General features: G+C 56.9%; 1 protein-coding gene across 2 annotated transcripts; it reads right to left on the bottom strand.

The window, feature by feature from the left end:
- TRIT1 (tRNA isopentenyltransferase 1) lies at positions 1-26,840 on the bottom strand. 2 transcript variants are annotated; one of them, XM_075909008.2, is made up of 12 exons: positions 26,663-26,801; positions 16,102-16,221; positions 14,364-14,504; positions 13,296-13,394; positions 12,595-12,791; positions 10,791-10,933; positions 9,800-9,911; positions 9,355-9,467; positions 8,699-8,776; positions 6,817-6,926; positions 6,266-6,383; positions 1-1,481 (listed from the first exon to the last, which is right to left on the bottom strand). In XM_075909008.2, the coding sequence occupies exons 2-12, from the start codon at positions 16,153-16,155 to the stop codon at positions 1,333-1,335; spliced, it is 1,314 nt and encodes a 437-aa protein (XP_075765123.2). In that variant the 5' UTR covers positions 16,156-16,221; positions 26,663-26,801; the 3' UTR covers positions 1-1,332. The 2 variants fall into 2 exon arrangements, with proteins under 2 accessions (XP_075765123.2, XP_075765122.2); XM_075909007.2 differs by lacking the exon at positions 16,102-16,221 and having other exon boundaries at positions 26,663-26,840.
- Between the last annotated feature and the right edge of the window lie 356 nt (positions 26,841-27,196).

Below are 27,196 nucleotides of genomic sequence, written 5' to 3'. Positions count from 1 at the left end.
CTGGGAAAGGCGGGAGCGGGGGAGGGGGAGGGAAGGCTCTCTGCCTCGGGGTCCTTACAAAACAGCAGCGCTGGACGCGCTAAAGCCGGCATTCAGCTCTTGCCGATCCAGCGCAAGGGAGGGGCACAGCAGCTACCCTTCTCTGGGCGGAGCTCCCCCGGTGGGTCAAACAAATCAGTGATGCTGATTTGCAGGGCGTTACACTGCAGCACCCGGGACCCGAGAGCGTATCCTGGCCAGTCAGCCTAACCCCCAACCCCAGATCCACCCCCGAGCCCGCCAGAGGGGGATCTGTCCCTAGAAGCCCCTTTTCAGCCATTCAGGCTGCTCCCCAATGCGCAGAGCCCTGGGGCGCCCACACTGAGTGCGTCTGGGGCAGCTGCAGGGACACCAGGCACTCTGAAGGCCAGAAGCCCCAAGGCAGAAGCCTTAGCCCAGCAGCCTGCACTCTTTGAGGCAATCTTCCCCCAAGCCCCGGGCCCCGACAGAGCGGGTTTTACACAAGGAGGCTGGATCTCTCGCGGCACCATCAGAATGAAGCGCAGAGGCATTCCCTGCCCCACAGAAACGCGAGAGGCCCCTGGAGCACACCTGCTCCCCATACGCCGCCGAGCCCCACGGCTGCCAAACCAAGGGAGGAGCCCCTGGGCATCAGGGCTCACCCGGGGCCAACTCCACGGAGCTTAGTTCTAGCCCCTTGGCAAGACGGTTTCAAAGGTGCGGCCTGGCTGCGACAGGCAGAGAGGAGACTCCCTTCTACCCGGGGCATGCCAAGGGGAGGGGCGCAGCTTCCTCGGGCATGTCCGGAGAAGAGAGCAGCCCCGGGATAACATGCAGGCCCCAGAAGCCTGGCACAGAACGGAGCGACCAAACCAGAAGGCCAGTCACGCCCTTGCTAAACCCCCAATGTTTCTACTTTATTCAGGTGTGGAAAAAGCCTCCATAAATAAATGACGGTGGCAAGAATTCCCCAGCCCGTAGCTCTCTGCTTGTGGCCAAGGCTGGCATGAGCACAGTGTGTCTGTCCCTGAGAATGACCCACTCAAGTGCCGGCAAATTAGACCCCCCCCCCAGGTGAGATGCTGCATCACTGCCTGGGACTGACAGACAACGCCACACGGCAGCCCCCGGGGAGCTTGCTTGGAGGCTCGGCTGCTTTCAGGCTTTGGGATCCCGGCCCCATTCATGCCGGCTGAAGGCGGCACACGCCTGCCTACGGCCTGCTCTGCCTATCCCCAGACCCTCCCTGTGCTCTGCTCCATTCGATCGATTCCATCGGGGGGCAGAACGGCGGCTGACCCTGCTTCCCGGCTGCCGGGGGCAGGACAGAGGCTAGATTTGGTCCCGTCCCAAGTTCTCCGTCCCGTCGCTATCTCCTTGAGTCTCTGTGTAAGGGGCTCGGCTTCCTGCCGAGCTGAGGCTGGAGTGCAGCTTCCATCTTTTCTTCAGCTGGTACACGTGCGTCTTTGACTTCGTGTGAGCTGGGGGCAAAAAGAAGACAAAGTGACTCGGGGGGACTTGGGAAAGGAAACACCCAACTCGGCCAATCCCATGATGGGCCTCAGCTCCCCCCTTTCGCTCCCTAGGGGCATGAGGAAGCCCATTACCTCTTAGGATCTGACTCCCACGCCCCAGTAGCATCTCTTCCTGTCTCTCGCGGAGGTATTCCTTTTAGGCCAAATCACTTCCTACTAGGGAAAGGCTTTGTGTTTAAAATATTGTCATCCACTTGACTAATCCAAATGGATAAACATTACACACACACACACACACTTCAGAAGACCAATGGCCTGTATTCACTATGGCTGGGTCCATGGAGCAGCGATCAATCCAGTAGGGGTCAAGTAATACAAGACACAATAAATCAATCACCAATCGCTCTCCCATTGACTCTACTACTCTACCTTAGCGAGAAGCACGAGGGAGTTGATGGGAGAGCGTCTCCAGGTGACACATCACAGTGAAGACATCATGGTAAGTAGATACAAGTACGTCAACCTGGTAGCTATGTTATTCAGGTAGCTAAAGTACTGTAATTTAGATGGCTCTCCCGTGGTAGTGTAGACCAGCCCTCTGGCTTCATCTACACTACAGTTGGGATCTACGGAGGAGAGATCAATACACTGGCAGTCGACTTCGCAGGTCTAGCAAAGACCTGCCAAATCAACCACAGATCACTCTCCAGTTGACCCTGGTACTCTACCCCAAACGAAAAGAGTAAGGTAAGTAGACAGAAGAGCATCTCTCGTTGACTCCGTGTGGTGTAAACACCGCACTAACTTGACTGAAGGTATGTCGACTCAGCTATGTTATTCACATAGCTGGAGCGAGTACTTTAGGTCAACTTACTTCAGCAGTGTAGATGTTGCCTCAGAAATGGGTGACCGCTACACTGCTGTGTCTAGCCTTCAGTGAAGAGCATCTGCCAGAAGACTGGTATCACAAAACGATGGTCATGTCTCATTATGTCGTGAAGCTGCACAATTGTCTGGCACCATACGCCTTTCTAGGCAGTACACCAGGGCTGGGTGTTGTGGGTCTCCATAGACTGGGTAACGTTAACACCTACAGAGCTGTCCTAAAGCCCAGGGTGTCACAGTTAGGCCCTGATCCTGGAAACACCCATGTGTCTGCTTCCCTTTGAGCACAAAAACAGTCCCTGGCCTACACTCAAAGTTTTCATAGCGTAACCGTTATGCCCATCAAACCGTTAGGTACATGCAATTACATCCCTATCAAGTACCTCACCAAACCAGAATAGCAATGGCCGTATATCAGTATAAAAGTGCTTATAACAGCCTCCTCACTAGGGATGTGAAAGTGTGACCCTGTAAATGGTTAACCAATGAGCCTGGGCTTATCAGTTAGTGTTCATGGTTACATGCACACTCCCATTACATGATGCCAGGTGGGAGCTGGTACTCACAGAGAGCCAGCTTAAAAGTTGGCTCCCTACGCGCACTGGCTCCCAGGGAGCTGCCTGCCCCCCTATGTGGAACCATGTACCAGTTACTTAATTACACACATTTTAACATCCCTGCGCCATAGTGTGTGTGTGTGTGTGGGGGGGGGGGGTTGCTGCTCTAACCATGCCAGCATAGGTAAGGCAATACTACTTCAGCATAGGTAAGGCCTTAGGTAAGCATATGCATATTCATCTGCAGATTCGGGGCCCTAGAGTGTTTTCCAAACCTTTTTTTTGACCTCCTTCCAAAGAAGGTTTCATGCAAATCTGCTACTTTATTGAAATGTTTTTGGGACACCATCAGGTTGCAATCTAGGGGTGTTAAAACAATTAACTGTTAAGCATACTGGTAAGCATCAGGCTTACCAGTATGCTCAATGGTTAACCCAGCCCAGCTGGTGGAACCTCACAGCCATGATGGGACGGAGGCAGGCCCCATGGCCGCAGCAGGGCTGGGCAGCGAGCCTGGAATTAAAATAGTAAAACAAATAACCATTTTCACACCCCTAAATCACACTTCTTGCTGACATTTTGTTACAAATGATACCAAAGTTTAACTGGAACAGCAGAACCTCTCTCCTGTCATTGGTGAGAGTTTCATTTTGAAACATGAAAGTGCAATTGTACAACAAACAAACAAAACAACCAAAAAACCACCCACAGAAACCAAGAGGACAACCAGGGCCAGGAGCTGCTTCTGCAACTACTTCTAACTCACTGGTAGAAACCGACTAGATTTCAAGGGGACTCCCTGCCCCCAGGGTTTTAGTTTCCTGCCTCCTATGTTTAAATGTGTAGCTTTAACACCACACTGAACGGCAACGTTTCAGTTCAGTTCTCCATGTGCCTGCCCTCCCCGACACTCCTCCCGCACCATTTACGGGTTGGTGCCAAACAGGGCTAGATGCAGGGATCGCACACTGATCAAGGATAAATAAATATTATTATTAAATGGGAACTGGGGTGACACCCACATAAAAGGGGTAAATGTAACTTATGGAAGGATCACTCTGCTCATGCAGCTTCCCGGACCCTAGCAGCCTGGCATGGGGCCTCAAATCTCTCAGGGTCTGTCTACACAGCAAAGTTATTTCAAAATAAATGTCCTAGCGTCTACACAGCCAAGCCATTATTTTGAAATAAAATCGAAATAGAGGAGCACTTATTTCGCAATAGGGGGCCTCCAGCCTTCCCAGGGTGCCCTCATGGCCACTCCAACCTCAACCAAGAACACTTCTCTCCCTCCCCCCCGCTCCCTGGAGCCCTTAAAGAGGTAGACTCTGGCCACAGTGCCTGTGCCAGCTCCAAGCCTGCCTGCCCACAGCCAGCAGTCACTGCCCCTGACCCAGTGGCCCCAAAACATGAGCCAGCAAGCCACTGGCAGCCAGCCCTCCACCGCTCCCCAGGAGCAGTCTGCCAGCTCCCAGGAGCCTGCCAGGGCCCAGAGAAAGCAGGTGCCTTCCTGGTCCAGGGTGTAGATCATGGACCTTATTCAGGTGGGGGGGGGGGCACCGTCCATGATCTCCGCACTAGACGGAGGAACGCAGACGTCTATGGCAGGAGAGCTGCCAGCCAGGCCACCAAAGGCCACATGCGAACCCAGGAGCAGGTTTGCATGACAATCAAGTTGGTCCGGCGAGACCCCCAACCCTGAGCCCTGAACTTCCCCTCCCCCTTCTTCTGCTTGCTTCCCCCTTCCAGCTGCCTCCTCTCAGGTTTCCCCTTCCCCTCTGCCACCCTCTCTTCTCCTCTCTCCCACCTCCTTTCCCCAGTCTCACCAGTTTCATCCCCCCCCCCAGTTTTTTTAAATAAAGAGAGTTGTGTTCATGAAAATACATGTATTTTATTTGACATCAGGAAGGGGGGTTAGGGAGGGGTAAGTGGAAGGACGTGAGGGAGGAATGAGGCACAAGCCCCCCCGTGGGGCAGACAAGGGAGGCTCTTAGTGCTCCTCAGGGTGGAAGCTCTCCCGCAGGGGCTCCTGGATACTGACAGCCCCCTGATGGACCTCCCGGATGGCAGCCTGCAGCAAGTGCAGCCAGGCTCACAGCAACACATCCAAGAGAAGCACCAGAGTGCCCAGGGGCAGCTCTGGCTCCATGTTGCAGAGTGCTGTGGTGTCCCGAGCAACCAGAGCACGGAGAGACAAAATGCTTTGCTGTCCCTCATCGAGGTAGACAAGCAAGCAGGGAAACCTGAGAACTGGCCGGGGGGGGGGGGGGGGGGGGCGCAGTCCCTTTAAGCACAGACCTAAGAGAGTCAGGCAGCAGCCCTTTGCAGCAAGTCCTGACCTGGTGCCCTGCCAGAACTGGTTCTAGCCAGCCTTAAATGCGATTCAGAGTCCGCTCAGTGTGGACGCGCTATTTCGAAATGCATTTTGTGTGTAGACGCGTTATTTCGAAATAAGCTATTTCAAAATAACACTGTAATGTAGACATGCCCCCACAGAGCCTCTCTTCTGGGTGTGTCTGGATGGCTTTTAAAATGTCTTCAGACTAGCCCAATACACAGATCTACTGAAAACCAGATCGTTACCTTTACGATTTAAGCCTGTTACAGAGAACTGCTGCATCAAAAGCACCAGCTTCCCTATGCTAGAAACCTCTCTTTAAATCAATACAAGTAAACGAATCTTTAAAATCTAGTCCTTGCTATTGACACTGCAGCATTTCACTCAGTTTGCACAATGAAGACAGAGGTGTCCGTTTCACAGCTGCTGCGAGCCAGTTTCTAGCCAATTTCACTTCAAGGTTCTGCGCTTCCGAGGAATGTTAATTGGTTTAAAAGATTTTTATTTCAATGGAATTAAAATTCAGTTTAAAAAAAAAATCACGAAAATGCTCCTGTAGGCATTAGATCTGGAAACGCTTTAGTTTTACAAAACCTTAAGGGTGGGGCAAGGCTGACTTCAAAAAGCTCTCCAGAACAGACTGTTTTTTATTTCACACAAACAATAACTGCAAAAGAAACAAGCTGCTTTGTTCACTAACCCTCCTGACTTGGTAACAAGGCCCATCGGAAGCCACGCGCTAAGCAGGGTTCTGACTACGAGGACTCCTCCGACCCCATGCCAGAGGAGAGCGTGAGCTTTACTGTGTCCTCCCCCACCCGCGATGGTAAGAGCTGACAGATGGCTGCTCTGGCAAGGCTTGCGAACCCCCTCCAGGCTTGCAAGTGGCTGCTTTTATAAGGGGCTGTAAACAAACCGGAGATCATGTGATGAAGGTCACATGGCCAAGCGCAGGTATCTATGAACTCACTTCCTGCCCTCCCCACGTATCTCCCCCCTCCGGATCCTACCTGCCCATTCGCGGTCCCCAATGATGATTTTGTCACAAAGCTCACACATGTGATGACTCCATTTGTCCTCAAGCATCTTGCTCTCCATCTTTACAGGCTCGGCCAACGGCTGCTGCCCCTGAAGCGACAAGTGTGTCAGGTCAGTTGCTATTCAGCGAGGTTCCCCTCCTTGCTCCTGCTGCCGTGGGATTGGGAGAGAGGCGGCTTCCCCATGGAGCCTGGGGGGAAACTAGGACACGAGTCTCCTTCCAGGGGTGTGCTGGGCATTCGGGGGCACCTCATCACGGTGGGACACAGCCAGAAATCAGCCTGAGAGGGGCAAGCTTAGAGGCTATCGGAGCAGAGCGGAAGCTGCCCGGGTTGGGACAGAGGGAGCTCTGGGTCAGAGGCTCCCTTGGGGAGCTGTGGGGGTAAGATCTCTAGTGACAGCGGCAGCGTATGGAAGGGACAGGCAGTAGGTCTGGCAACAGCCCCCACCCCGCTGGCCAGAGAGATCAGACGCCCCCCAAAAGAAGCTTCCTCCCACAGACCCCGCCACGGATGACGTTCACCTGGATGAAGCTCTCCACAATCTGAAGGGCAGGTTTCAGCACGTTCTCATCCCACTGGGAGAGATCAGTCACCTCCAAGCCATACACTGGGGGCACGTGGGGTCCGGGGCCTAGGGAGAAACACAGAGCAGAAGCAATTAGCTGCCAGCAGTGTCCTAGCCAAGCAGTCACCCTGCTCCTGCAGGGCCAACATCCCTGCATCTTCGGTGCAGAGGGTCCCCATGGGCTCACCAGCTCGTCCTGCGATACTCCGAGAGACTGGCCCTGAGCTCGGTCGGCACCGCACAGCCTCAAATGACGCGGCGCCTCAAACCCACCGGCCAGCAGGGCCCTTGGCAATCAAGGGACAAAGCCCAACATCTCAAGCTTTGCAAGAGCCAAGCAAGTTGTGCTCCCCCAGTAACTACAACCAGCGTCCCACTGGCTCCGCCCCCTGGAAAAGTCCATACCCCGAGCCAGCAGGGGTCAGGTGGAGACCCAGACTGCTCCAGCATCTCGCCAGAACTGTTCTTCCTGGGAGGCTCGAGCCTGGGGCTTGGAACAGGCACCTCAGGGCTCCTGCCTGGTTGTCGGCTCTCCAGCCGTAACGGCTAGCGAGGCTGCAGAGGTGGCCGCACTGCGGAGGCGTCTGCCGGTAGCAACAGGTGGGCGTCATCTGGACACCTGCATGTGACGTGGGTGCAGACATATCTGCACCCCACACAGCACACACTCCACTGCCATGTCGCTCCCCTGTCCTGCTGCCAGGACTCACCTGCCAGCCGCCGGAGCGAAGGCCTCGCCTCGGAGACAAAGCCATCAAAGGCTGCGGCATCCGGCAGGTGCTGCCTTTTATTGCTCCAACCACAAACAAGGCTCCGGAGAGGCCAATAAAAGGTGCACCTGCCCCCCACCTGCCAGGTGGCAGAAAGGTGAGACCCAGATGCCAGGCAACTGGCCCCAGGAAAGCTCTGTGCTCAGCTGCAAGTCGGTTTCCTGGCCTGGTTGGGTTTCTCTCTCTTTTTCTTGACCCTCCCAACCACCTTTCAACAAGCTCTCGGCTCCCAGCTGCTGATCCTGGCCCAGCTCCAGAGCTAGGGAAGTCCCACTGGCTTCCTGCCGTCATGGTGTCCGCGGCAGGCCTGGAACGGACAATCGGCTGCAGCTCCTAATCCGGAGGGCAGCTGTCCGCTGAGCTTTTCACTCCCGTGCGTGCGGGCTCATGTGGCGAGGCAAACACGATGGGCGGGTCCTCTGGGGCTCCTTCCAGGAGAGAGCAGGACTGCAAGCAGCCAGGGAACCGACCACCAGCAACAGCGAGTGCAGGAGCAGGGGAGAGACGTGTGGAGGGGCTGGGGGGGGTGTATGGGGTTGGGGCTGCTGGGATTTTAGCCAGCAGTGAGGCTGCTTCTCCTAGGAGGGGTAGAGAGCTCCCGGTCACAGCTGGACGAGCAGGGAGCGAGCGCCCGGGCAGGGAGATCAGGATGGGGAAGGGGCACAGCCGCGGCTGGGGCAGCATGGGCAGGCCTGGCCCAGACGGGCAAGGAACTAAGTAGAACAGCACGGCCTGTGCGCCGCAGCCAGCAGCTGAAGGCAGAGAACCCCCCCCCTTCCCCCCCCCGGGGCTGGTGGACCGATCCTTGGGGAGCAGCAGCCTCACACCCGGGGGAGAACATCCATGAGGCTCAGCAGGGGGAAATTCACGCAGAAGCATTTCCCACGGTGGCTCCGGGAGATCCGTGTTATGTAATTTGTGTCTGTAACGTGGCCCCCTCCCAGGCTGCTACGCACCTAACAAAGCAGAGCTCACTTGGGCAGGGGGGCGGAGGATGCGGAGACAGCTCAGAGCAGAGGTGAAAGGGGCAGAGGGAGCAGGGGGAAGGGATGTAACAGCCGGGCTTACGTGTCAAGAAGCGGTTTCGGACCCACTTGTTCTGTTTCCGGGCGTATTTCTTGGTCACTCGTTTCAGAGCCTGAATCCCTTTCAAAAGAAGGTAACGAAGCGAATGGCAATTAGGCGTCAGGGAGGTGAAAGAAGCCGGGGGTCTGGGTCGGGGGCAGGGCGGGGGAAGGTGTGAACCCCAGGGGAGACAGGCGGGGGCTGGGCTAATTGGATAGTTACCGCTGGACTGATGACAGGGGAGGGAAGCAACGGAAACACCATCATGGGGGACAGGTAAAACCCAGCTGGGCAAAGCCCTCAGGGCAGCCTCTAGGGAGGAGACGGACTGGAGGCTTTAACAGAGCTTGTCACAGGGCAAGCGAGACCACCTCTGGCTCACCCAGCAATGGCAAAGGAGTTTCCATCCCCCGCTGCCTCTAACCACGGCAGAGACCCGGCTGCCCGGATCCAAGGAGCCCTTCCCCAGGGACCCCGGCGCAGCTGGCAAAGGACCCCAGACCCTGCCAAGCGACACCAGCAGGGCTCATCAGGTGGGGGGGGGGGGAGATGGGGCGCTGGGTCCTCAGGTCACTGCCCAGCCCTGCTAGGGGCAGACTCAAACCCCACCCGTGGGCTACCAGGCATGAGCGAGAGCCTCCCAGGCACGTGGTTCCCACCTTTCTCCTGCAGCTGGGCGCTGGTCTCCTTTGGGCACTTCCCCTCCGTGATCAGGTACTCGTGGAACTCCTTGAAGCCAATCGACTGGAAAATCCCGTGCTGATAATCCTGGCTGGAGAATCCGGTCACAGGCAGCAGGTGAACCCCCGTCCCCTGGAGCAGGGAGCTGCCCCTCTCGGTGCCACGGCCCCAGAACAGCAGCTCCCCGGGGTGCAGAACAGCGCAGCTGTCAGCAGCCACGTGGGAGCAGCCCCAGCAAGGGCCAAGGTCTGGCGGGTGAGGTTTGCGGCCCAAGGTACCATCAGACCAGCCCAATCCTGGATGTCTCAAGCACTAGCCAGCCCCACCCTCTTCAATTACGAGCCCAGAATTACGAAGAGTCGGCTCTCCGGAGACGCGGCCGCGAACAGGAGCGAGGAGCGGAGCAGCCGGACGAACACTCACCAGTCCTCAGCCACCTTCTGCTGGTTGTAACGCTGGTGGAAGTCCAGCAGCTCCTCCAGGAGCCCTGCAGCCAGCATGGCGTCCACCCGCTTGTCCAGCCGTTCGTCTAGAACTGGCAGAGATCACCACGATTCACACACCATGCGCAGCACAGCCAGCCCCAGCCCCGAGCGTGCCCGGCTTCCCAGCTGCATGCACCCCCAGCAGCCTGCTGCATCCTGGCCCTCCATCACCAGGTACCCATCCCCATCATCATCCTCCCATCCCCGCCGCGAGACTCCCACATCGCTTGCACCCTGCTGGGGCAAAGGGCACCAGCGCCAAAGCTCCTCCACGGGGGCCAGCAACTAAGGCCCTGAGCTCTGAACTCGCGCTGTGGCCCCTGGACGGCAGCGCAGGCCGCGAGACCCAACGGACAGAAAGCAGGACCCGGGTTCCATTCCCGGCGTGGCCACTGGCTCGCTGTAGGAGCCTGGGCAAGTCCTGTCCCTGCCCCCTGCCCCCGTTTCCCCACACGTAAAACTGGAGCAAGTCTATTGACAGGGGCTTCTGGGGGCTACAGGGCAGTAAGGGGCAGACCCTGCTCTCATTAAAGCCAATGTCAAAACTTGGACAGGACGGGACCCAGCCTTTCGTTGGGTTGCGCGCTAAGAACTCTGACCAGGCATGTGCCATGCTGCAGGGCCCGCGGGCATGGCCCAGTGAGGGGGGACCCGAGGAAGGAGGATGCTATGAAAGGTACGAGGGGGAATGGCCAAGACTAATGGGGGCAGGGGCGGGACCCCCAGGGAGGTCTCACATGAACGCCACAGTGCACACGCTGCTCAGCCGGGCTCTCGGCCTCCCGGCTCAGACCAGGCACCGGACGAGGCTGCCACACGGCTCAGGAGGGAGGCTGCTCTGGGAACGGGAGAGGCCCTGCCTGTGTCGCGGGCGCAGAGGGAAGCCAGCCCTGGCCCCAGGACAGCTCTGCCCGTTCCGCTCTCTTTACCTGCCTGGTCTGCATAAAGCCACAGGATACAGGAGTGTGGGTACTTCAGGGGCCCCCCCAGTGGGCTCCCACCATCCTCCTCTTGCTGCCGATGCAGGTGCTCGCTGTGGGGGATCCCAGTTTCTTCAAACACCTGCAGGCTCCTGTGGGACAGGCAGACGGGCTCAGCGACGGGGTTAGGAGCCATTTCCACCTGCCCAGCGGCCTCCAGGAGACAGCGACAGGGAACCCAGGAACACACAGGAAAACCCAGCCCTCCCACCCAGGGGAAAGGTTCCCATCGGTGTGCCCGGAGCTGCTGGGGGCAGAGGGGCGTATCGCACGCAGCTGCCTGTAGGAAACACCCTGCGTTCACGGTGCTGAGAGAGGCCCTGCGGGTGAAGGGGTGGGAGAGGTCCTGGCTCCGGTCCTGCCCCTTCCCGCCAAGAGGCGCTCCAGGGAAGGGGCTGGTCCCGCGGCTCAGAGAGGTCACAGAGGGCTGCGGCTCCTCCCCGCTGCAGAACAAGGGCCGCGCCGCTCCCGTGCGAACGGGGTGGGCGTTGCTCCGCTCCCCCTGCGGGCAGGGCTGGGAGGGAAGAGTCGGTTTGAGGAGACAAGTCCCATCTCGCCGGGGCCCCGTTCCCACAGCTCCATGGTCTGGCACTCGGCCAGCACGGCCGCCTTCTCTTTCAAGAGCTCAGCCAAGCTGCTGCCGCGGCCCCTGCCGGCGGGGGCTCCCAGGGAGAGCGCCGGGCCCGTGGGCAGCGCTACGCTCAGGGCCACAGGAGGCCTGTGCCCGACCACCCCACTCTCACTGATGCCTCCGAGCGTGCCCGAGACTTGCAAGCCTGGGCCGGGTGCAGAGGGCCTGGGCTTTGGCTCCCATGCTAGTCCCTCCCGAGGTGGAGCCGGGCGGCCTCCCAGGCACAGCGCCAGACCTAGCCAGTGGCTCGGGAACGGGAGGAGCCGGAACCTGCTCCCTTTGGGTTTGGGCCTGTTTCCAGGTGTCTCCCTGCAGAGGGAGCGGCACAGTTCATACCCCCGCTGGCTGCAAAGCGCCCCAAGGAACCACGCCCCAGAGGGGGCTCCCTGGCGTCCCAGGCAGCAGTGGGAAAGCAGGGAGTCACTTTCACTCCCTCTCCCCGTGAGGCACCTCCACCCACCCCCCAGAGATCCCAGTCTCCCGAGGAAGGCTCTGCCCCGGCTCTCGGGATGATGGCATTAACAGAGCCCAAGGGCCAGAGTCTGCTTCCTCCAGCACCAGAGAGAGGAGAGCCACCCTCCTTCAGCACCTCCAAGGCTCTGCATCGGCCGGACACACCCAATTCCTCCCTCTCTGCGACGCCCCCGCCCCCCAGCCTCAGCGCTCACCTGCTGCTCGTCTAGTCTAGGGGTTTAAAACCGGAGCCGGGTGGAACCCTAGCGGTTACAGGCGCTGCAGCGTAAAGCTTCTTGAAGCTTTGCAGCCCACTCCTGGGGAGCCAGCGTGTAACCTCCCTACGGTGGGGGGGGCGAAGCTGGGCCCATCGCACAGGGGCTGCTCCAGCTCCTACTGGTTAACCAGACCCGGTAAGCTCAGGGTCAGGCTCAGCGGTTAACCCTTTACATCCCCAGTCTCGCCCAACGCACCGTGGAGCGAGGGGCAACCGAACCCGAGGCGAGAAAGCGAGTTTGTTCAGGACAACAGGTTGGATGTAGAGCAGGAGGCGGCGGTGCCCACCTCCCCACCAGGGCCAGGCCACGGCAGACTGGACTACGTATAGCAAGGGAGGCTGCGAAAGGCACCAGGCGCCCCCAGCTCAGCGCTCCAGCTAGACGAGCTCACCTGGCCACTTTGCGCTTATTGCGGGGGTGCAGCCTGGCCGCCATTTCCGGGTCCACTTGGCGCAGCCGGCGATGGAGCTCGTGGCTGTCCAGCTGCTCCAGTTCTTCCTTCCGGCTGGCTGCTCCCCGAGGGGAAGGGCCGGTCGTCTCCTGTGGGGCACAGATTGGGCTGCCCGAGTCACACCTCCGTGCATGTTCCTGCAGGCCGAAGGGAGACCCTGCTCAAACCTGCTGCGCACTGGACTCTCCGCTTCCCGGGGGGGGTGACAATGGGACAGACCAGCGAGCCCCCATCAAAACCAGGCAGCCAAATCCCCCCCCAAGTTCTGGGGCAGTGCCGGGCCTGAACATCACGGCTCCGGCCTGGCTCCAAGCAGACTCGTGGCCTGCAAGCGGAGCGCAGCACTCAAGCCTCACGCAGGGCGCTGGCCCCAGATTGACAGAGCCTTGTGAAATAGAGCTATCCCCGCAGCACTGGCAATCGGCCGCCAGGCCTGCTAGCGCGGACCCAGCTAACAGAGGCAGGCGCTTGCCTCTGGCTGCCCCCAAGGGAGGGCAGGGCCTGCATGCACCCGGTGTGCTGCTCTGCACCCAGGGGGGCGCACAGGCCCACTGCAGCGTTTCAGTGGAGGAAGGTCAATCTCCTTCCAATCGCAGCAAGCCCAGAAGCGGGGAGGGGACCTGCCTCGCCCAGGCTCCTACCTTGGTGTCGACAAGGACCTTCCAGAGCAGGGACTCGATGTAATAGTTGGTGCCGCCCACCACAATTGGGATCTTCTCTCGGGCAAATATCTCTTCAATGTGCTCAGTTAAGGAGCGAGGCAGGGGCCAAGGAAGCGCTGGGAAATCTCAGCGCTCGAGGAGAGGAAGGGAGCTTGCCACAACCCGTCTATCCCGGGGAACAGCTGTGTCTGGCTGCCACGTTAAAACGCCCGTAATCGATGGACCGTGTAACTGACGAACACGTCAGTGGTTACATGGTTACAAGCAGGGCAGTCGCCGGCTCCGCCTGCCACCCACTCCCGGGGTGCTGGCTGCTGCTCCACAGTGCTGCCTCCCAGGGACCTGGACCGGGAGCCGTGTGTGGCAGGCCCATGCTTATCAGTTACACGGCTACACTCTTCCCTCCCTACTACGCACAACCCTCCTGAATCCGGTCTGACAGCGTGAAGCAGAGCCCTGGGCCTGCCAGGTCACAGCACGGCTCCATTTCCTCAGGCCTCCCTGCAGTACAAACTCCGCTCGGTTTTAATCGGTCAATGGACAACCGTGCTGCGGGGAGAGCCAGCCAGCACCTGCTCTCCACCCCGGGGCTCCCTGCAGGGTTCCACTGTCTATTCCAAACCCCACCAATGTGGGTCGGAGGGGGGAGGGGATGATTTTCCACCTCTGAGCTCTGCTCTGCGTTCGCCGCAGGTGGCACGTAGCAAGAGCGGCTCTGTCCGAATTCCAGCCTGCCCAGGTAGCTGTCGAGTGCCTTCGAACACACCAGCAGCACTGCTCCAAGAGCGCACTGGCTGCCGAGTTGCTCCTCTTGCTGGCCATGGTATCTGGCCTGACACGAGATGGCCAGATGCCCGCTCCTGGACACAAAGAGGTTCGGACAAGCTAATGGTCCTCGGAGACTAGCAGCCCCATTCCCCACCGGCTTAACGTTCTCCCACCAGCTCTGGGTTTTTTAGGGACGTCGCTCCTGGCCCAGAGGGGGACAGAAGGGAGGCGCGAGGTGTGTACTAGTCCGGCCAGATGGACTGCTCTAGGAAAGGATATCAGGGCCGAGGCTTTGTTCCGAAAGTCCACGACGGTGTAGTTAGAGACCAAGGGATCCACGAAGCCGATCATGTGGTGTCGGCATGAAGCCTGCTCCCGGGAAGATACCTTGTTTGTGATGATGTCCAGCCCCTTGTACACCTGGGACCCAGAAAGCAGGAGATGAGCGTCCGAAACCCCCCTGCCACAGGGGAAAAGGGAGGGATCTGCTCCACCACCCTAGCCCCCCGCACACAGGCCACTCCAGCTAATCCTTCATGCTCACCAGACACTCCCCTACCTCGCCCTCCCAGCAGCCTCTGAGCCCGCCACACACGGGCCAGACAAAGGCAGGCCACATTCAGCCCTGGCATCAACAGACTGGCCAATCAGGGCAGCGTCTGCTTGAGCGGGGGCCAAACAGCCCCAGGCACGTGACTGACAGCCAGCGACTGGAAGGCCAGGGAAGAGCCACAGATCAGGGCAGCCTCGCGGGGCCCGGCTCCCGCGTCCAGCCCTCACACAACGGCCTGTCTTCGTGAACTTCACCAGCCACGACTGCTGGTCTCCCTTCAGGTGCAGCTCTTTGCAAACACAGGGTCCCTCGCAGAGCACAAAGCCCCGTGCGGGGACGAGATCCCTCAGCAAACACCCACCGGCCCCACGGAGCCGCAAGAACGCGCTAACAGCCGGCGCTCTCACACCCAAGAAGAGCTGAGCCTATCGCTGGTGACTGCTTGGTGACATCCGGCCAGGGACAAAGGGAAACGCCATCCGTCAGTCCAGGCCAACGGCCCCGCAAGAGGAGCCGCATCCTTCCCCACAGGAGCAGAGGCCTTAACAGAACCAAAGTCTCCAGCTTAGAGGTCAGCGGGGACTCGCCCACGCTCCCCATGGTCTTTCAAAGGGTCGAAGGGGCAAGCCCCAGGGACCAGAGAGGAGGCAACAAGGGAGGGGAGAGTGGTACGGGGTGCTGAGGCGTCACTTACAATCCCCAACCCCACACACAATTGTAAGTCGTAAAGCAGACCTCAGGCCACCCTTAGTCCGGGCTACCATCCCAGCACGAGGAACCCCAGGGGGAAAGCACAGTGCAGAGAACCGAGAGTCACGTGAGCAGTAATAGCACCTCGCTCTTATCCAGCACAGGCAACTCCAAAGTATTTAACAGAGGAGGGTCAGCGTCCTCCCCACGTCACAGGCAGGGAAACTGAGGCACAAAGTGGCGCCGTGACTTGCTCAAGGTCAGCCTGTGCAAAGCTGGGTCTAGAACTCAGGTTTCCTCTGTCCCAGCCCGGTGCCCAATCAGCCACACGCCCTTCGGAAAGGATTCACCGCTCCCTTTGGAGGGGAGCCAGGGTATAACACACAGGCTGGGAGCCGGGGACTGAGCACGTGGCCCCTGCGTGTGGCCTTGGACAAGAGCGGACCCTGTCCGTGGGCAGGAAGGGCGAAGCACTAGCGCTAGGTTATCTGGGAAGATCGAAGACACCCCAATTCCCCACTTCAACAGGAGCCCTTCCTTTGCCAGTGGTTGCTGAAGATTCAGGGGGCCTCTGGGCAGGAAGCAGTGTTTGACCAGAGTCCAGCTGGGAGAGCTGGCCTAGTCTCATTCCCGTCAGCTCCATGGTGTTTCCTGTCATGGGACCGGGGGCAGGACTCCTGGGTCCTGGTCCTCGCAGTGCCTCGGACTAGCTGGGGGATGCGTGGGCGGGTTACCCTGCATCTTCATGCCTACTGCCCCGTAAAACACTCTCACCTTTCCGCACCCGATCTTGTCAGGTGGCAGGCAGCGCGAGGGTGGGCAAATCATTCACACAAAAGGAGCAGGAGATTATCCAGAGCCAGCTGCTCGGTCTGCGGCGTGGCAGTCTCTCTCCTTCTCGGAACGGGCCACAGGAGAAATGTGATCCAAGAAGCCGGCAAGGTAGAGAGACGGACGGAAGACAATCAGGAGTAAGAAATTCTCCGCTGTGGCTGCAGCTGCTCTCTCCCACCCAGGGAAGCATCAGCCCTCCCTAGCCCCGGCCCAGCCGACAACACTTCACAGGGCAGCAACATAGAGGCACCAAGTCAGCTCCCTGGGGATGCTTCAGAGCCGGAATCCGCCAATGCTCTGGATCCAGAGAGGAACGCCCCAGTCACAACAAGCCCACCGGGCTACCTGTGGCGATACCGCACTGATCTCTGTGGACGTGTCCTTCACACCCACACCCATTGCCGCACACACCATGTGGCGCCGAGTGGACACGCGCATGCCTGTATTGTTCCCTGCAGCGGTGTCCTGGAAGGTCCCGTGCATGGCGCACGCCGGAAGATCGGCGTTTCGGAGAAGGACATCGATCCCAGATCCTATTCAAGGCACCACACCCGTCAGGGACAACAAAAGACTTGCCACATCCAGCCAACTGATGCTAGTGGATCTGCTTGTTTTCCGAACCCCTGACTAAGAACCCACGTCAGCGAGGGAGTCTAGTACCACTGGGCTATTCACTCGCTCCTCGGGGCACAAGACAGACGTAGGAGCACTTTGCATGTGTAGATCTCCGAGCTCCTCCCCTAATTATATCCCGTGAGGCAGAGGAGTGATCCGCAGAGGCACTCAAGATGCACCCCGCCCGTCACAGCAAGGGACGGGGCTCACATCTCCTGGTGGCCGGAGGCTAGCCGCCGGATCACGTTCCTTGATTTCAGCAATACGTTTTTCTTTAAACCAGGCCAATCCTTCTGCAGGACTCTTAGGCGACGGCTACACTGCCGGAATTTGTCGGCAGAGGCAGCGCAAATGAAGCGCTTGGTAGCATTTCTCGCACTCTCATTTGCGAAAAACCCTCTTGCGCAAGAACCCTTATCCCCCCCAAAGGTAGGCAAACAGGATCTTGCGCAAAAGGGTGTTTTGCCCCGGCTACGCTGCGGTTTCTTGCGCAAAAACCTCTTCCGCAAAACGGATCGGAAGAGACTATGCAAATGAGAACACGAGACATGCTAATGAGCGCTTCATTTGCACCGCCTCCAAATTCCTGCAGTGTAGACATAGCCTTAGTGACCAGACAAGCCTTGGATCCAGACAGCACAAAGACCAAGGTCATGCCCGAGATCCACCACTGAAGGAAACACCCAGCAGAAGGAGCTAGCAGTGTAAACGGCAGAGCCAGGGTCCCCTGAGGAGAGCTCTTTCAGAAGAGCCCCTTGTCCCATTGCTGGGTGTGTCCCTGGCATGCTTCACAGCCCTGTGCAAACACAAGTCTCTTCCGGCTGTATGCCCTGGACCCTGGCACGGGCCAGGCCCAGCACAAAGGGCCTTGCATGCTGTTGGCAGCCCGCGCGGAGAAGCAGCTGCACCACGGCTCTAAAGAGCCTGCAAACAAACCCAGATCAGAGCCGGGTTCTATAGCTCAGCGCTCCCCCAGGACTCAGCGCGGCGTGCGCGGACGAAGCCATCGCTCATAAAGCAGCCTCTCTGTTCCAAATCAGATTTCAACGCCGTAAGGACTGTGCCTTCTTTGTGCGAGACACCCACTGAGGCCCTGCTTTGTAACCATGGGGCTGAGCGCCGGGCTGGCTCCCAGGGAGCATGCAGTCAGCACAGTGAATCTCAGGCTGGAGTTTTCTGCACATGCCAGGCCTCTGGTTAGAGCCGGTGCTGGAATAAGGGCCCGTCAGGCGGGCTCGGTGCGATGAGGGTGGTCTGTGGCACGGGAGAGCAGCGTTCCCTGGAAGCTGGGCGCTTGCGCGGCCGCTCGGGAGAGACTCCAGCTGATTAGCAGCGCGCCCGCAGCTAGGTTTGCGTTTCTCCTGGTGGTGCACATGCCTCGGTGGATGCACAAAACGTATTCTGCACATGGATGGAAAAGATGGGGGGGAGCACTGCCGGAGAGCCAGACTCACGGAGCCATTCCTCTCCACTCCACTCCCCTCCTGCTAGTGCCACCCCGTCAGCCCCAGAGACGGATGGGGCACAATGTCTCCTGCAAGTGCTCTCAACAGATCACTCTGGCGAGGGGGAGGGTCAGGCAGAAGATGAACAACGGGAGGTTACTGGAGCAAAGCAGCTCCCCCTCCCTGGCTTGGAGCAAGCCGCCAGCACACTCAGCAGGGCCTCCCTCTCCGAAGGGCTGCTTCCCTGGGCCCCCTGAGCAACCGCACGCAATAGGGAGAAAGGAAGGAAAACCCCCCAGGGAGGGGCTGCCCAGAGACGTGGCCCTGTCTGCACTGCAAACCTTGGGGCTGTGTCTACACTGGTGCCATCTTGCGCAAAAACTTGCTGCCTGTCTACATTGGCCACGTGTTCTTGACGTTCTAATGTATGAAATCAGGGTTTCTTGGGCGAGAACTCTGACGCTCCCGCTCAGGAATAAGCCCCCTTGCGCAAGAGCTCTGCCAGAAGAGGCCAGTGTAAACAGGCAACATGAATTTCTTGCGCAAGAGAGCGTCTACACTGGCATGGATGCTCTTGCGCAAAAGCACATGCCAGTGCAGACGCTCTCTTCTGGAAGAGTTTTTGCACAAGAAGCCGCCAGTGTAGACTTAGCCTGGCAGCATGGCAGCGGGCAGTGAGGTCTGTATACAGCCCTAGCCAGCTCCAGTTCTACCAGTACAAGACTCCTCATGCTGGGAGCTCATTTCGCTCCCTGGAGGGGCAAGCGACGCTGCAAAAGCCTTTCTGTCGCTAGTTAAGCTGGGTCTCCCTGATACCGGTAGGACCGTCTCAGCAAGGCTCTTGTGCAGCGCTGGCCTCAGCCGGCAGGAGCACACACAAGCAGCTGCAGCAGGGACCTGTGGGCTCTGGTGCCCTCCTCTGTGCCCCATGGCTTCTTCCCCTAGATTGGACTCTGGCCACTTTCCCCCAAGCTGACTGGCCATTTGCTCCAACACCCTCCACAGCTTCCTAGGCAGGCTGACTCCATCTGTCCTCCACACACCCCTTCGTTCCCTTCCCCTAGTCCCCTTCACCCCCGGTCTCTGATTAGCTAATCCCCCACCCTCCTCCAGCACAACCGCGCCCACACAATTAACCCCCACACCCTGGCACTAACGTGACAGGTACCATCCATCGCTCGTGCCTGTGTCTCGGCCCTTCTGCCGGAGCCCTTTGCTGGTCCTTGCAGACCATTAGCTCTCGAGGGCAGGGATCATGCACGTTTGGGCAGCACCCAGCACCCCGAGGCGTTCTCCCCATAACCCCTTAGAGTGGCGCTACGCTTAGGGGATGGAGGGCAGGGAGGAAGAAGGGACAGTAGATTGGGAAGGACCTCTGCTAATATCTGCCAAATTCTTCAGGCTCCTGTCCACCCCTAGCCCCCCTGAGAGGGGGAAGGAGGGACTGCAGGCCTTCCAGTTTGATAGCGCATTTCAGGAAAGCTGCAGAGAGAAATACCATTTGCTTGTTTACCTTGCCCCTTGGGCATGGCACTCGGAAAGTGCCCCCCCCCCATCGGCACCCCCTTAACTCCATCATGAAGAGAACGGCTGCCTGTCAACGAGCTCTGTAGGGGAGCAACCTGTGGAAACAGCCAGCTCAGAGCACAAACTCGGATGTTAAAAAGCAGTTCTTTAGGTAACCCCTCAGACTGTTCGCTGTTACACACAGCCGGCTCCCAGCCCCGCTTCCTGGGGAGCTGGCTGCACTCTGGGCTCTGCAGTATAAGTCTCACACAGCAGAGTCTGCATGTGGGGCGGCAGCCAGCAGTCCTGGAGCCAGTGCATGCTGGAAGCTGGCTCGGAAGCAGGCTCCAGACACCCACGGGCTCCCGCCTGCTTCCCTGCTCCCGGGAAATAGGCTGCTGCCCCACGCTGCTGCCTCTGATACAGAGCCAGCAGCACTGGGTGGCAGCCAGCTCCCTGGGAGCGGGGCCAGGAGCTCATGCTTTTCAGTCAACCATTTAAATGGCACACTGTTACATCCCTCATGCAGACAGAGCTGGGAGCGGGAGGCAAACCCAGACAAACAAAGGGCAAAGGACAGACGCTGTGCCCGGGCAAGGCCCACCAGCCGTTCAGCTCCCCTAGCTCCCCCCGTCCACCCCGCCTGAGAGTGATACACCCAAATCTCATGGCAATGGCAGGGCTTGACTAGCAGCAAGGGAGGTGCAGACGGGGTGAGGAGCAGGGAGTAAATAAGTCCCTGCGCCCTACACAGGCAGAGCTCGGATTTACAGAGCGCACACAGTCCTTCAAGGCTCTCCTGAGAAAAACCAGGAGAGGCTCCCCGCGTATCTTGAAACAAGAGGAGGAGGAGGAGGAGTGGGGTGGCAGTGTGTGGGCCGGGAGCAGAACAAAGGGAGCTTTTTACACACAGGGAGCAAAGAGAAAAGAAAGATTCCACCAGCTGGCTGTCTTCAGGGCCTCGCAGCTGAGACATCCTCACGCCAGCACTGGTGTCTATTTTCAGCAAGCGTTTCAGATAAGCCTTTGTTGCGGTCTAAGGCCCCAGAACAGATTAGCAGCAGTCTGGAGCACCAGCCCTCTGAGACTCAGAGTTCAACACTGGCAATCGCAATCCTTAGCCCTGCTACAGCCGTATAAATATCGGGGTAGATTCAGCCCCGGAGCCCAAGCATTTCATTGAGGTGGGAGTGTATCAGTATCGCCTTTTTACCAGTGGGGAAACTGAGGCATGGAGCGCGGCCATGAAAGTCATGGTGCTAATCGTGATGAAACTCACTCACTAAATGACAACCCCTGCCCCAAAGGGCTTCCAGTCTTGAACACAACACACAACCGGTGGGTGAGAAATGGGTCTGGCAGCATGGGGGAGATGGAGTAATACAAACAATAGGATGGGTGCCATTTCTAGCCCATCAGGAGTGAAAGGCGCAACTCAACAGCGATGGAACTGCAGTTTGGTATCCCCACTATGAGGAAGGATGGCCCAGTGATGAGCGCCACAACCTACCTTCATGTCACTTGGGTTCAAATCCTTGCTCTGCCACAGATTTCACAGGGGACCTTGGGCGAGTCCCTTAGCTGTTTAGATGCGTAACTACCATTAGCTACAGTGGAAATCTGGGCCTCAGGCACTGTGATCCCCATGTGTACAATGGGGATAAGAGCACTGCCCAACCCCAGCTGGGCGTGGGAGGATAAACACACTCCACACTGGGGCCATCTAACCCCCAGTGATCCTTACGGTTTCTGAAGAGGAGCCTCAAGTTATTGTCGAGGAATTTCTCCCTCGCATGGGAAGAAAAGTTACGCAGCAGTCTGATGTGCAAGGAGGAAATGGGCCTTTTCTTTCTTCAGCTTTCTCCATTATTAGCAGGCACTGCAGAGTTACACCAGAGTTAACCCATCTTCCACAAAGCACTTGGTAAGGTCTCTGTCTCCTCCAGGGCAGCATGCAGAAGCCCTGGAGAGCTGGTGTGACTCCTAAAGGAGGCTCATTAGGGTTACGAAACCAAGGAAAATGACAACACGAAATGCCCTTTGAGAATCTGGGCCTACAGCACCTGAACCATAGCCACATGAATGCCAGGCTGGGGCACTAACCACTGAATCCTCCTTCCTCTCAAAATGGGCATAAAACGGCATCACAAAAGCCCCTTTTTCAGAAACGGGGGTTACACAAAAATGAGGTTCGTTAAACAGAAATTAAAGACACCATGTCAAAAGTGAATTTCATGCAAGATGCATGGAAACGTTTTAAAGATGCCATCAGAGAAGCTCAATTTAAATGTATATCCCCAATTTTTTATTTTTATTTTTTAAAGTGCCACTGTGGCTAAACAACATAGCGAAGCAAAAGCAGCGAGAGGCAAAAAGGCATCCCTTAAACTGCAGAAGTTAAATCCTAGTGAGGAAAATGGAACGGAGCATAAACTCTGGCACAGGACGTGTAAAAATATGTGGGATCCTGTTTAACCGGTTTACTGATTAAATGGGATTTTACATCCCTAATCCTGATATCCTGAGCCACCCAACAGGGGGCTGCAAATCCATAACTCAGCCCCCAATATAAGGATCCTGCAAGCCAGACCTTGCCCACCCTATCACCAGAACAGGTGGTTTTGGAGAACTGCCATCACCTTCCTCAGCCACGGCTTCGACTTACTCAGCTGCCTAAACACTCGCATTCGGCCAGTGTTTGAGGAGTGTCTGCAGCGCAGGGACAGAGCCATCTCAGAACAACCTTCTAGCGGGTACTTGTCACTTAGGAAGGGGTTCTGAAAAAGGGCAGACACACCCAATCCCAGCCCTACATGGTAATATACCAGGATCCCTGAATGCTACAGCCAGGTCTGGGAGATGCCGCTTGACAGGAACTAGCCCGGAAAGACAGGAGACGCATTCTTCCAACTGCTAACGCCTAAGAGAGCCAGGGCGCTTTGTGTTAAGCAGCTCCGATCCGCACCATGCCTTCAGGCGCCCAGCACCTCAGAGAGGAAGGCTTCCCTCCCTCGCCTGGCAGCCTCCAAAAGCCACCAGGTGAGCATGCTGCATTACAGGATAAAAGCAGGAGAGCTGCTCAGCTCTCCCTCCACAGTCCCAGTTACTCATATCCTAACTGCTACAAAGTCTGCTTTCCACTGGCTGCCGGGAGTCAGAATTTCCCAAGTAGATACATTCCCACCGTGGAGACACCGATAACCAGAGCACAGAATGTAGGTCAGGTCCCAGAACATGTCGTGGCAGCCAGTCCCAACCAATTCTGCGAAATGGAACCAAGGACAGAGCAAGAATCTCTTGATTTCCCATTGACTTCCACGAGAGGAGGAATTGATCCTTATTGCAGCAGAAACATCTCTTCCTGGCCATAAAAATTCTGCCACATTTATTAGATGCAGGCTACCCATGTTTTTCCCCATCGCAAAACCCTCCCACCAGTCTTTTTTCCTCCCGCCCACAAAAGCTCATGATACTACGGAAATATTTTTGTTATTCTCTAGGGTGCCATGGGACTACTTGGGGGTTTTTTTCATGCAACTACCGTGACACAGACTCATTTCTGCTGTGTCAGGCAAAATGAGTCATAACACCCAATAACTTGGCAAAGTTCACGGTGCTCTAAATCGGCATTCGCATCCCATGCAGATTGACCTGATCACTGCACATCACCCTGGCAAAGTTTTCCTCATTGCTAGAGGGGCTAAGAATCATGCTGGTGAAAGCTTAGGGCTTGTTTAGACTGGAAACAGCTGTACCAGCGTAACTTCATCACTGCACGCGAGTCTACACACACCTTGTGCGAGCACTTACCTTACCAAGCGAGCACAAGTACAAATAGCAACGTCGTCAGGGCAGAAGAGGCACGGCTTATCTGCGTGTCTTCTGACACCACCCAGGCCACCCATGGTACCGAGGCTATGCTGCTATTTATACTCCTGCTCAAGGCAGCCATCAGACTTCACCAAGCCCTCAGAAAGGTGGGCAGGGGCCGGTTGCAGGCCCCAGAAGCAGCAGAGCCTCAGGAGGGTGGGTTGAAGCTGGCCTCCCCCCAGCCAGCAATACAGTGCCATCCCACATGCGCCAGTCAGACCTCCAGCAGAGATTCAAAGGGCCCTGGGCTCCTGCCACTATAGCACTGGCTGTGGCTAGGAGGTGCAGGCCCTTTTAAATCACTGGGCCCCGAGGCAACTGTCCCCCCACTACCTCGTTCTCCCGCTAGCTCAATAAGAGCTAGTACACGTAGCCATAAGCGAAAAGAAAAGAGAAAAGACCCCCCTGGCTCAAAGTGCAGACTTAGCATGTGTGACACTTGTGCAAATCCCCACGGAAGACGCTATACCAGATTTACCCCCAGTAACTTAACTTGCACTGAAATGCCCGACCTGTCCAGGGCCTTAGATTCCAAAGGAAAAAAGTTTACCTCCTCCCCCTATGAAAACGTCTCTGGGATCTACCATGGGGTCAGAATCCCAAACGCAAGCACGACTGCTCTGAAGGGCTTGCAGCTCATTCACTAGGCGTATGCTTGGCCTCCGGACCACCGTTCTGAGCCCTGGGCAGCGCAAGGGGCTCCTCACCTTGGAAATCCGTGTATGCCCATGTGGAATAGTCGACTAACCGCATGAATTCTTAGTGGTTAGTCAATTATTCTATAGTCCCCAAGGGCAGGGCAAGCAGCCAGTTCACTCCAGCCCCACTCCCAGGGAGCCCCCTGACACCCCGCGCTGTTGACTCTGGATCAGAGGCAGCAGCACAGAGTGCCAGGAGGAAGCTAGTCTGAGAGAGGAGCCAGTTTAAAAACTAGCTCCCCGCGCAGTCCAGCTGCCTGCCACCCCAAGCTGCTGCCTCTGATACAGAGGCAGCAGCACAGGTATGGCAGCAGCCCCTGTCTGCAAGGGGTCCAAGCTCCCTGGGGACAGGCTGCCTCTGTTTGCTGCAAGCCTGTGACTGTCACGGGCCAGGGATGCTTCGCAGCTGCCTCCCCGGTGCCCCTGCACTGCTGCCTCTATCAGAGGGGGAAATGGGGGGAGATGGCACCGTGGAGGCAGTGCTGAGGGGAACTGGTTGATACAGAGGCAGCAAGGGGGATGGGAATGCAAGTAGTCAACTAGATTAACCCATAAGCCTAGTCTTCTGGGTTAATCGACTACTCGTTCACATCCCTAGTGTTAAGTACTTTTTGTCACTTCAACTTAGTTCAGGCCTAACCCTCCCCGCTCTCACCTCCTTGAGTTTTAAAAACCTTCACATGAGCAGAAGCGTTTTCATTACTTGTTTTAAATTTGGTAGAAAGAGTGCTGGCCTACCCCTCCTTCTAGACCAGAACCCAGACAGCAGCCGAGAGCTAATACACAAGAACCAGAAAGTAAAAGCAACCAGTGTAATTTCACTGTCTAAACTGAGTGAGGTGCAAAAAGACAACAGACAATGTCTCATGGGGGGGGGGGGGGGGAGAGATAATAGATTCACAGTTTTAAAAAATTATTTCAGGTTTAAAAAGTAAAAACCCAACACCTTAAATTTGGCAGCAAATTAAAATATGGTAAAAAATGGTAAAAAATAATCTAACAGGAATATTGCCACAATTTAATAAAAAACATGACAAATTTTAAAGTAACAATGTTTGAAATCCAAAACATTGCAACACTGAGACCTAAGTGAAAGTGACTATAAACAAAGGCAAAACTTACTTCGTTGATTTTCATTGTCCAAGCTAACTGAAATCCAAAAAGTAAATAAAACAGTAACAGATACAATGGAGATATTAAAATCTTTCACTTGTAATAAACACCGATGTTATTAGTAAGATAGGTAAAGAAATGAATGTATTTACATGTGATTTTTAAGCTGATGTCCCTTTCATGATATGTCACTAGCAGCCGGTAAGGAATTGTTTTTAATATTATTTATCTTTAGGCTGAGAAAGATTAGTCTTTTGTTGGTAAATGAAAATGAACACTGCTTTCACCATATACCCATACAGATGAAAAAATATTTCCATTGCTAACAGAAATTTACAAATAGGCAAAATAAGAAAAATGTTGAACACTTAAAGATATTTACTTTGTATATTTTGACGTGATGTTGGCAATTTGTATTTTAACTGTTATAAGACTTAACTTTTTTAATCTCAGCATGTACGGTTATTAAACAGCTTCAGAGGGTTAGTATGTACAGGAAAATAACAAATAGTACGGTAGCACTTTAAACACTAACAAAACATGTAGATGGTATCGTGAACTTTCCTAGGCACAGACCACATCTGATGTGCCCCTCCAAAAAGTTCTCTAAACTGTGAAAATGTAAATAGATAAACAATTGGGGGGGATGTTTAAAAACCGTAATTTTGTTTGATGTGAAAGTTTGAATAGATGAAAATAAAAAACCTGCTTAAAATAAGCCTATTATCAGTCAAGATTATAAAAATATAAAATAGGAATGCTGCAGAGCGTATTATCCAGGTAGTCGCGGGAAGCATTTGGAAGCAGCGATCCAAGCGTACAGACTGAGCATCCAAATGGGACCACGGTCTTCATTTGGACCCTATTCCCACAACAGTGTCTGCAAAGGCGGACACCCCCCACCCCACGGCTCCCCAGACGAAGCGCTCCGTGCACACCCAGGAACCCTACACACAAGCCCCCGAGCTACTGTTTGGATGGGACTCGGGCAGGGAGGCCTCGTGGGCGCTGCAGGGTCTTATCGACTGCCCTGAACGGTGGCACGTGCAGCCTGGGCAAGGCCGGGGGGGGAGGGGGGGCAGTGCCCCCCCCAAAGCGGGGAGCCCCCGGGGGGGGTGGAGCTTCCCTCGGTCAGGCGCTTTTGCGGCCCGGCCCCTTTCCCCGGGGCTGCCAACTCTCCCGGCCCCTACGTGCGGCCTCGGCCCCCGGTCCGGGAGCGATGGCAACGCAGCGGGGACCCCCCCCCCGCGCTACCTGCATGGAGTCGGCGCCCACGATCTCCCCGCCCAGCCGCAGGCCCAGCTGCAGCGCCAGCTCCGACTTGCCGGTGCCCGTGGCGCCCAGGATCACCACCAGCGGCAGCGCGCGCCGGCCCGGCCCGGACAGCGAGCGCGCGGCGGCCGCCGCCATGACAGGCCCGGCCGCTGCTATGGCAACCGGGGCGGGGCGGGGCTAGGGGAGAGGCGCGGGGGGGGAGGGGGAAGGGGGGGAGAGGGGGGAAGGGTGTTGGGAGGGGGAGGCCCGTTCACGCCCGGGGGGCTAAACAGGAACACCCCCCCCCCACACCCGCTAATAATTAACCCAAGTAATTACTCTGTCCCCCCCCCAGGAATCACCCCCCCCAACAGGGTCACCCCCACCCTGCTTCTTTGCCTGTGCCTGGGGGGTTGGCAGGCACAGCTTCCCCCAGGGGCGCAGCCAGGCCGGGTCGCTGCCCCCCCCCACACTCAGCAGCCAGCCCCCCCCCCACCCTGACGTGCCTCCCACCACCGGGGCGCAGGGAATCGC

Source organism: Pelodiscus sinensis, chromosome 26 (assembly GCF_052426305.1).
Source record: "Pelodiscus sinensis isolate ZL-2025 chromosome 26, ASM5242630v1, whole genome shotgun sequence".
Classification (NCBI taxonomy): Eukaryota; Metazoa; Chordata; order Testudines; family Trionychidae; genus Pelodiscus; species Pelodiscus sinensis.
Note: the sequence above shows the minus strand (reverse complement) of the source record. Positions and strands in the feature narration are given on the sequence as shown.

Bases quoted from the DNA above. Each gene is read 5' to 3' on its own strand.
- TRIT1 (XM_075909007.2), bottom strand. From the start codon at position 26,818: ATGGCGGCGGCCGCCGCGCGCTCGCTGTCCGGGCCGGGCCGGCGCGCG. The intron at 13,395-14,363 runs ATATCCTTTCCT...TTAACTGAGCAC, and splicing joins GGAACAAAGCCTCGGCCCTG to ATTGAAGAGATATTTGCCCG. The intron at 8,777-9,354 runs GTGGGAACCACG...TTCTTTTGAAAG, and splicing joins CGCCCAGCTGCAGGAGAAAG to GGATTCAGGCTCTGAAACGA.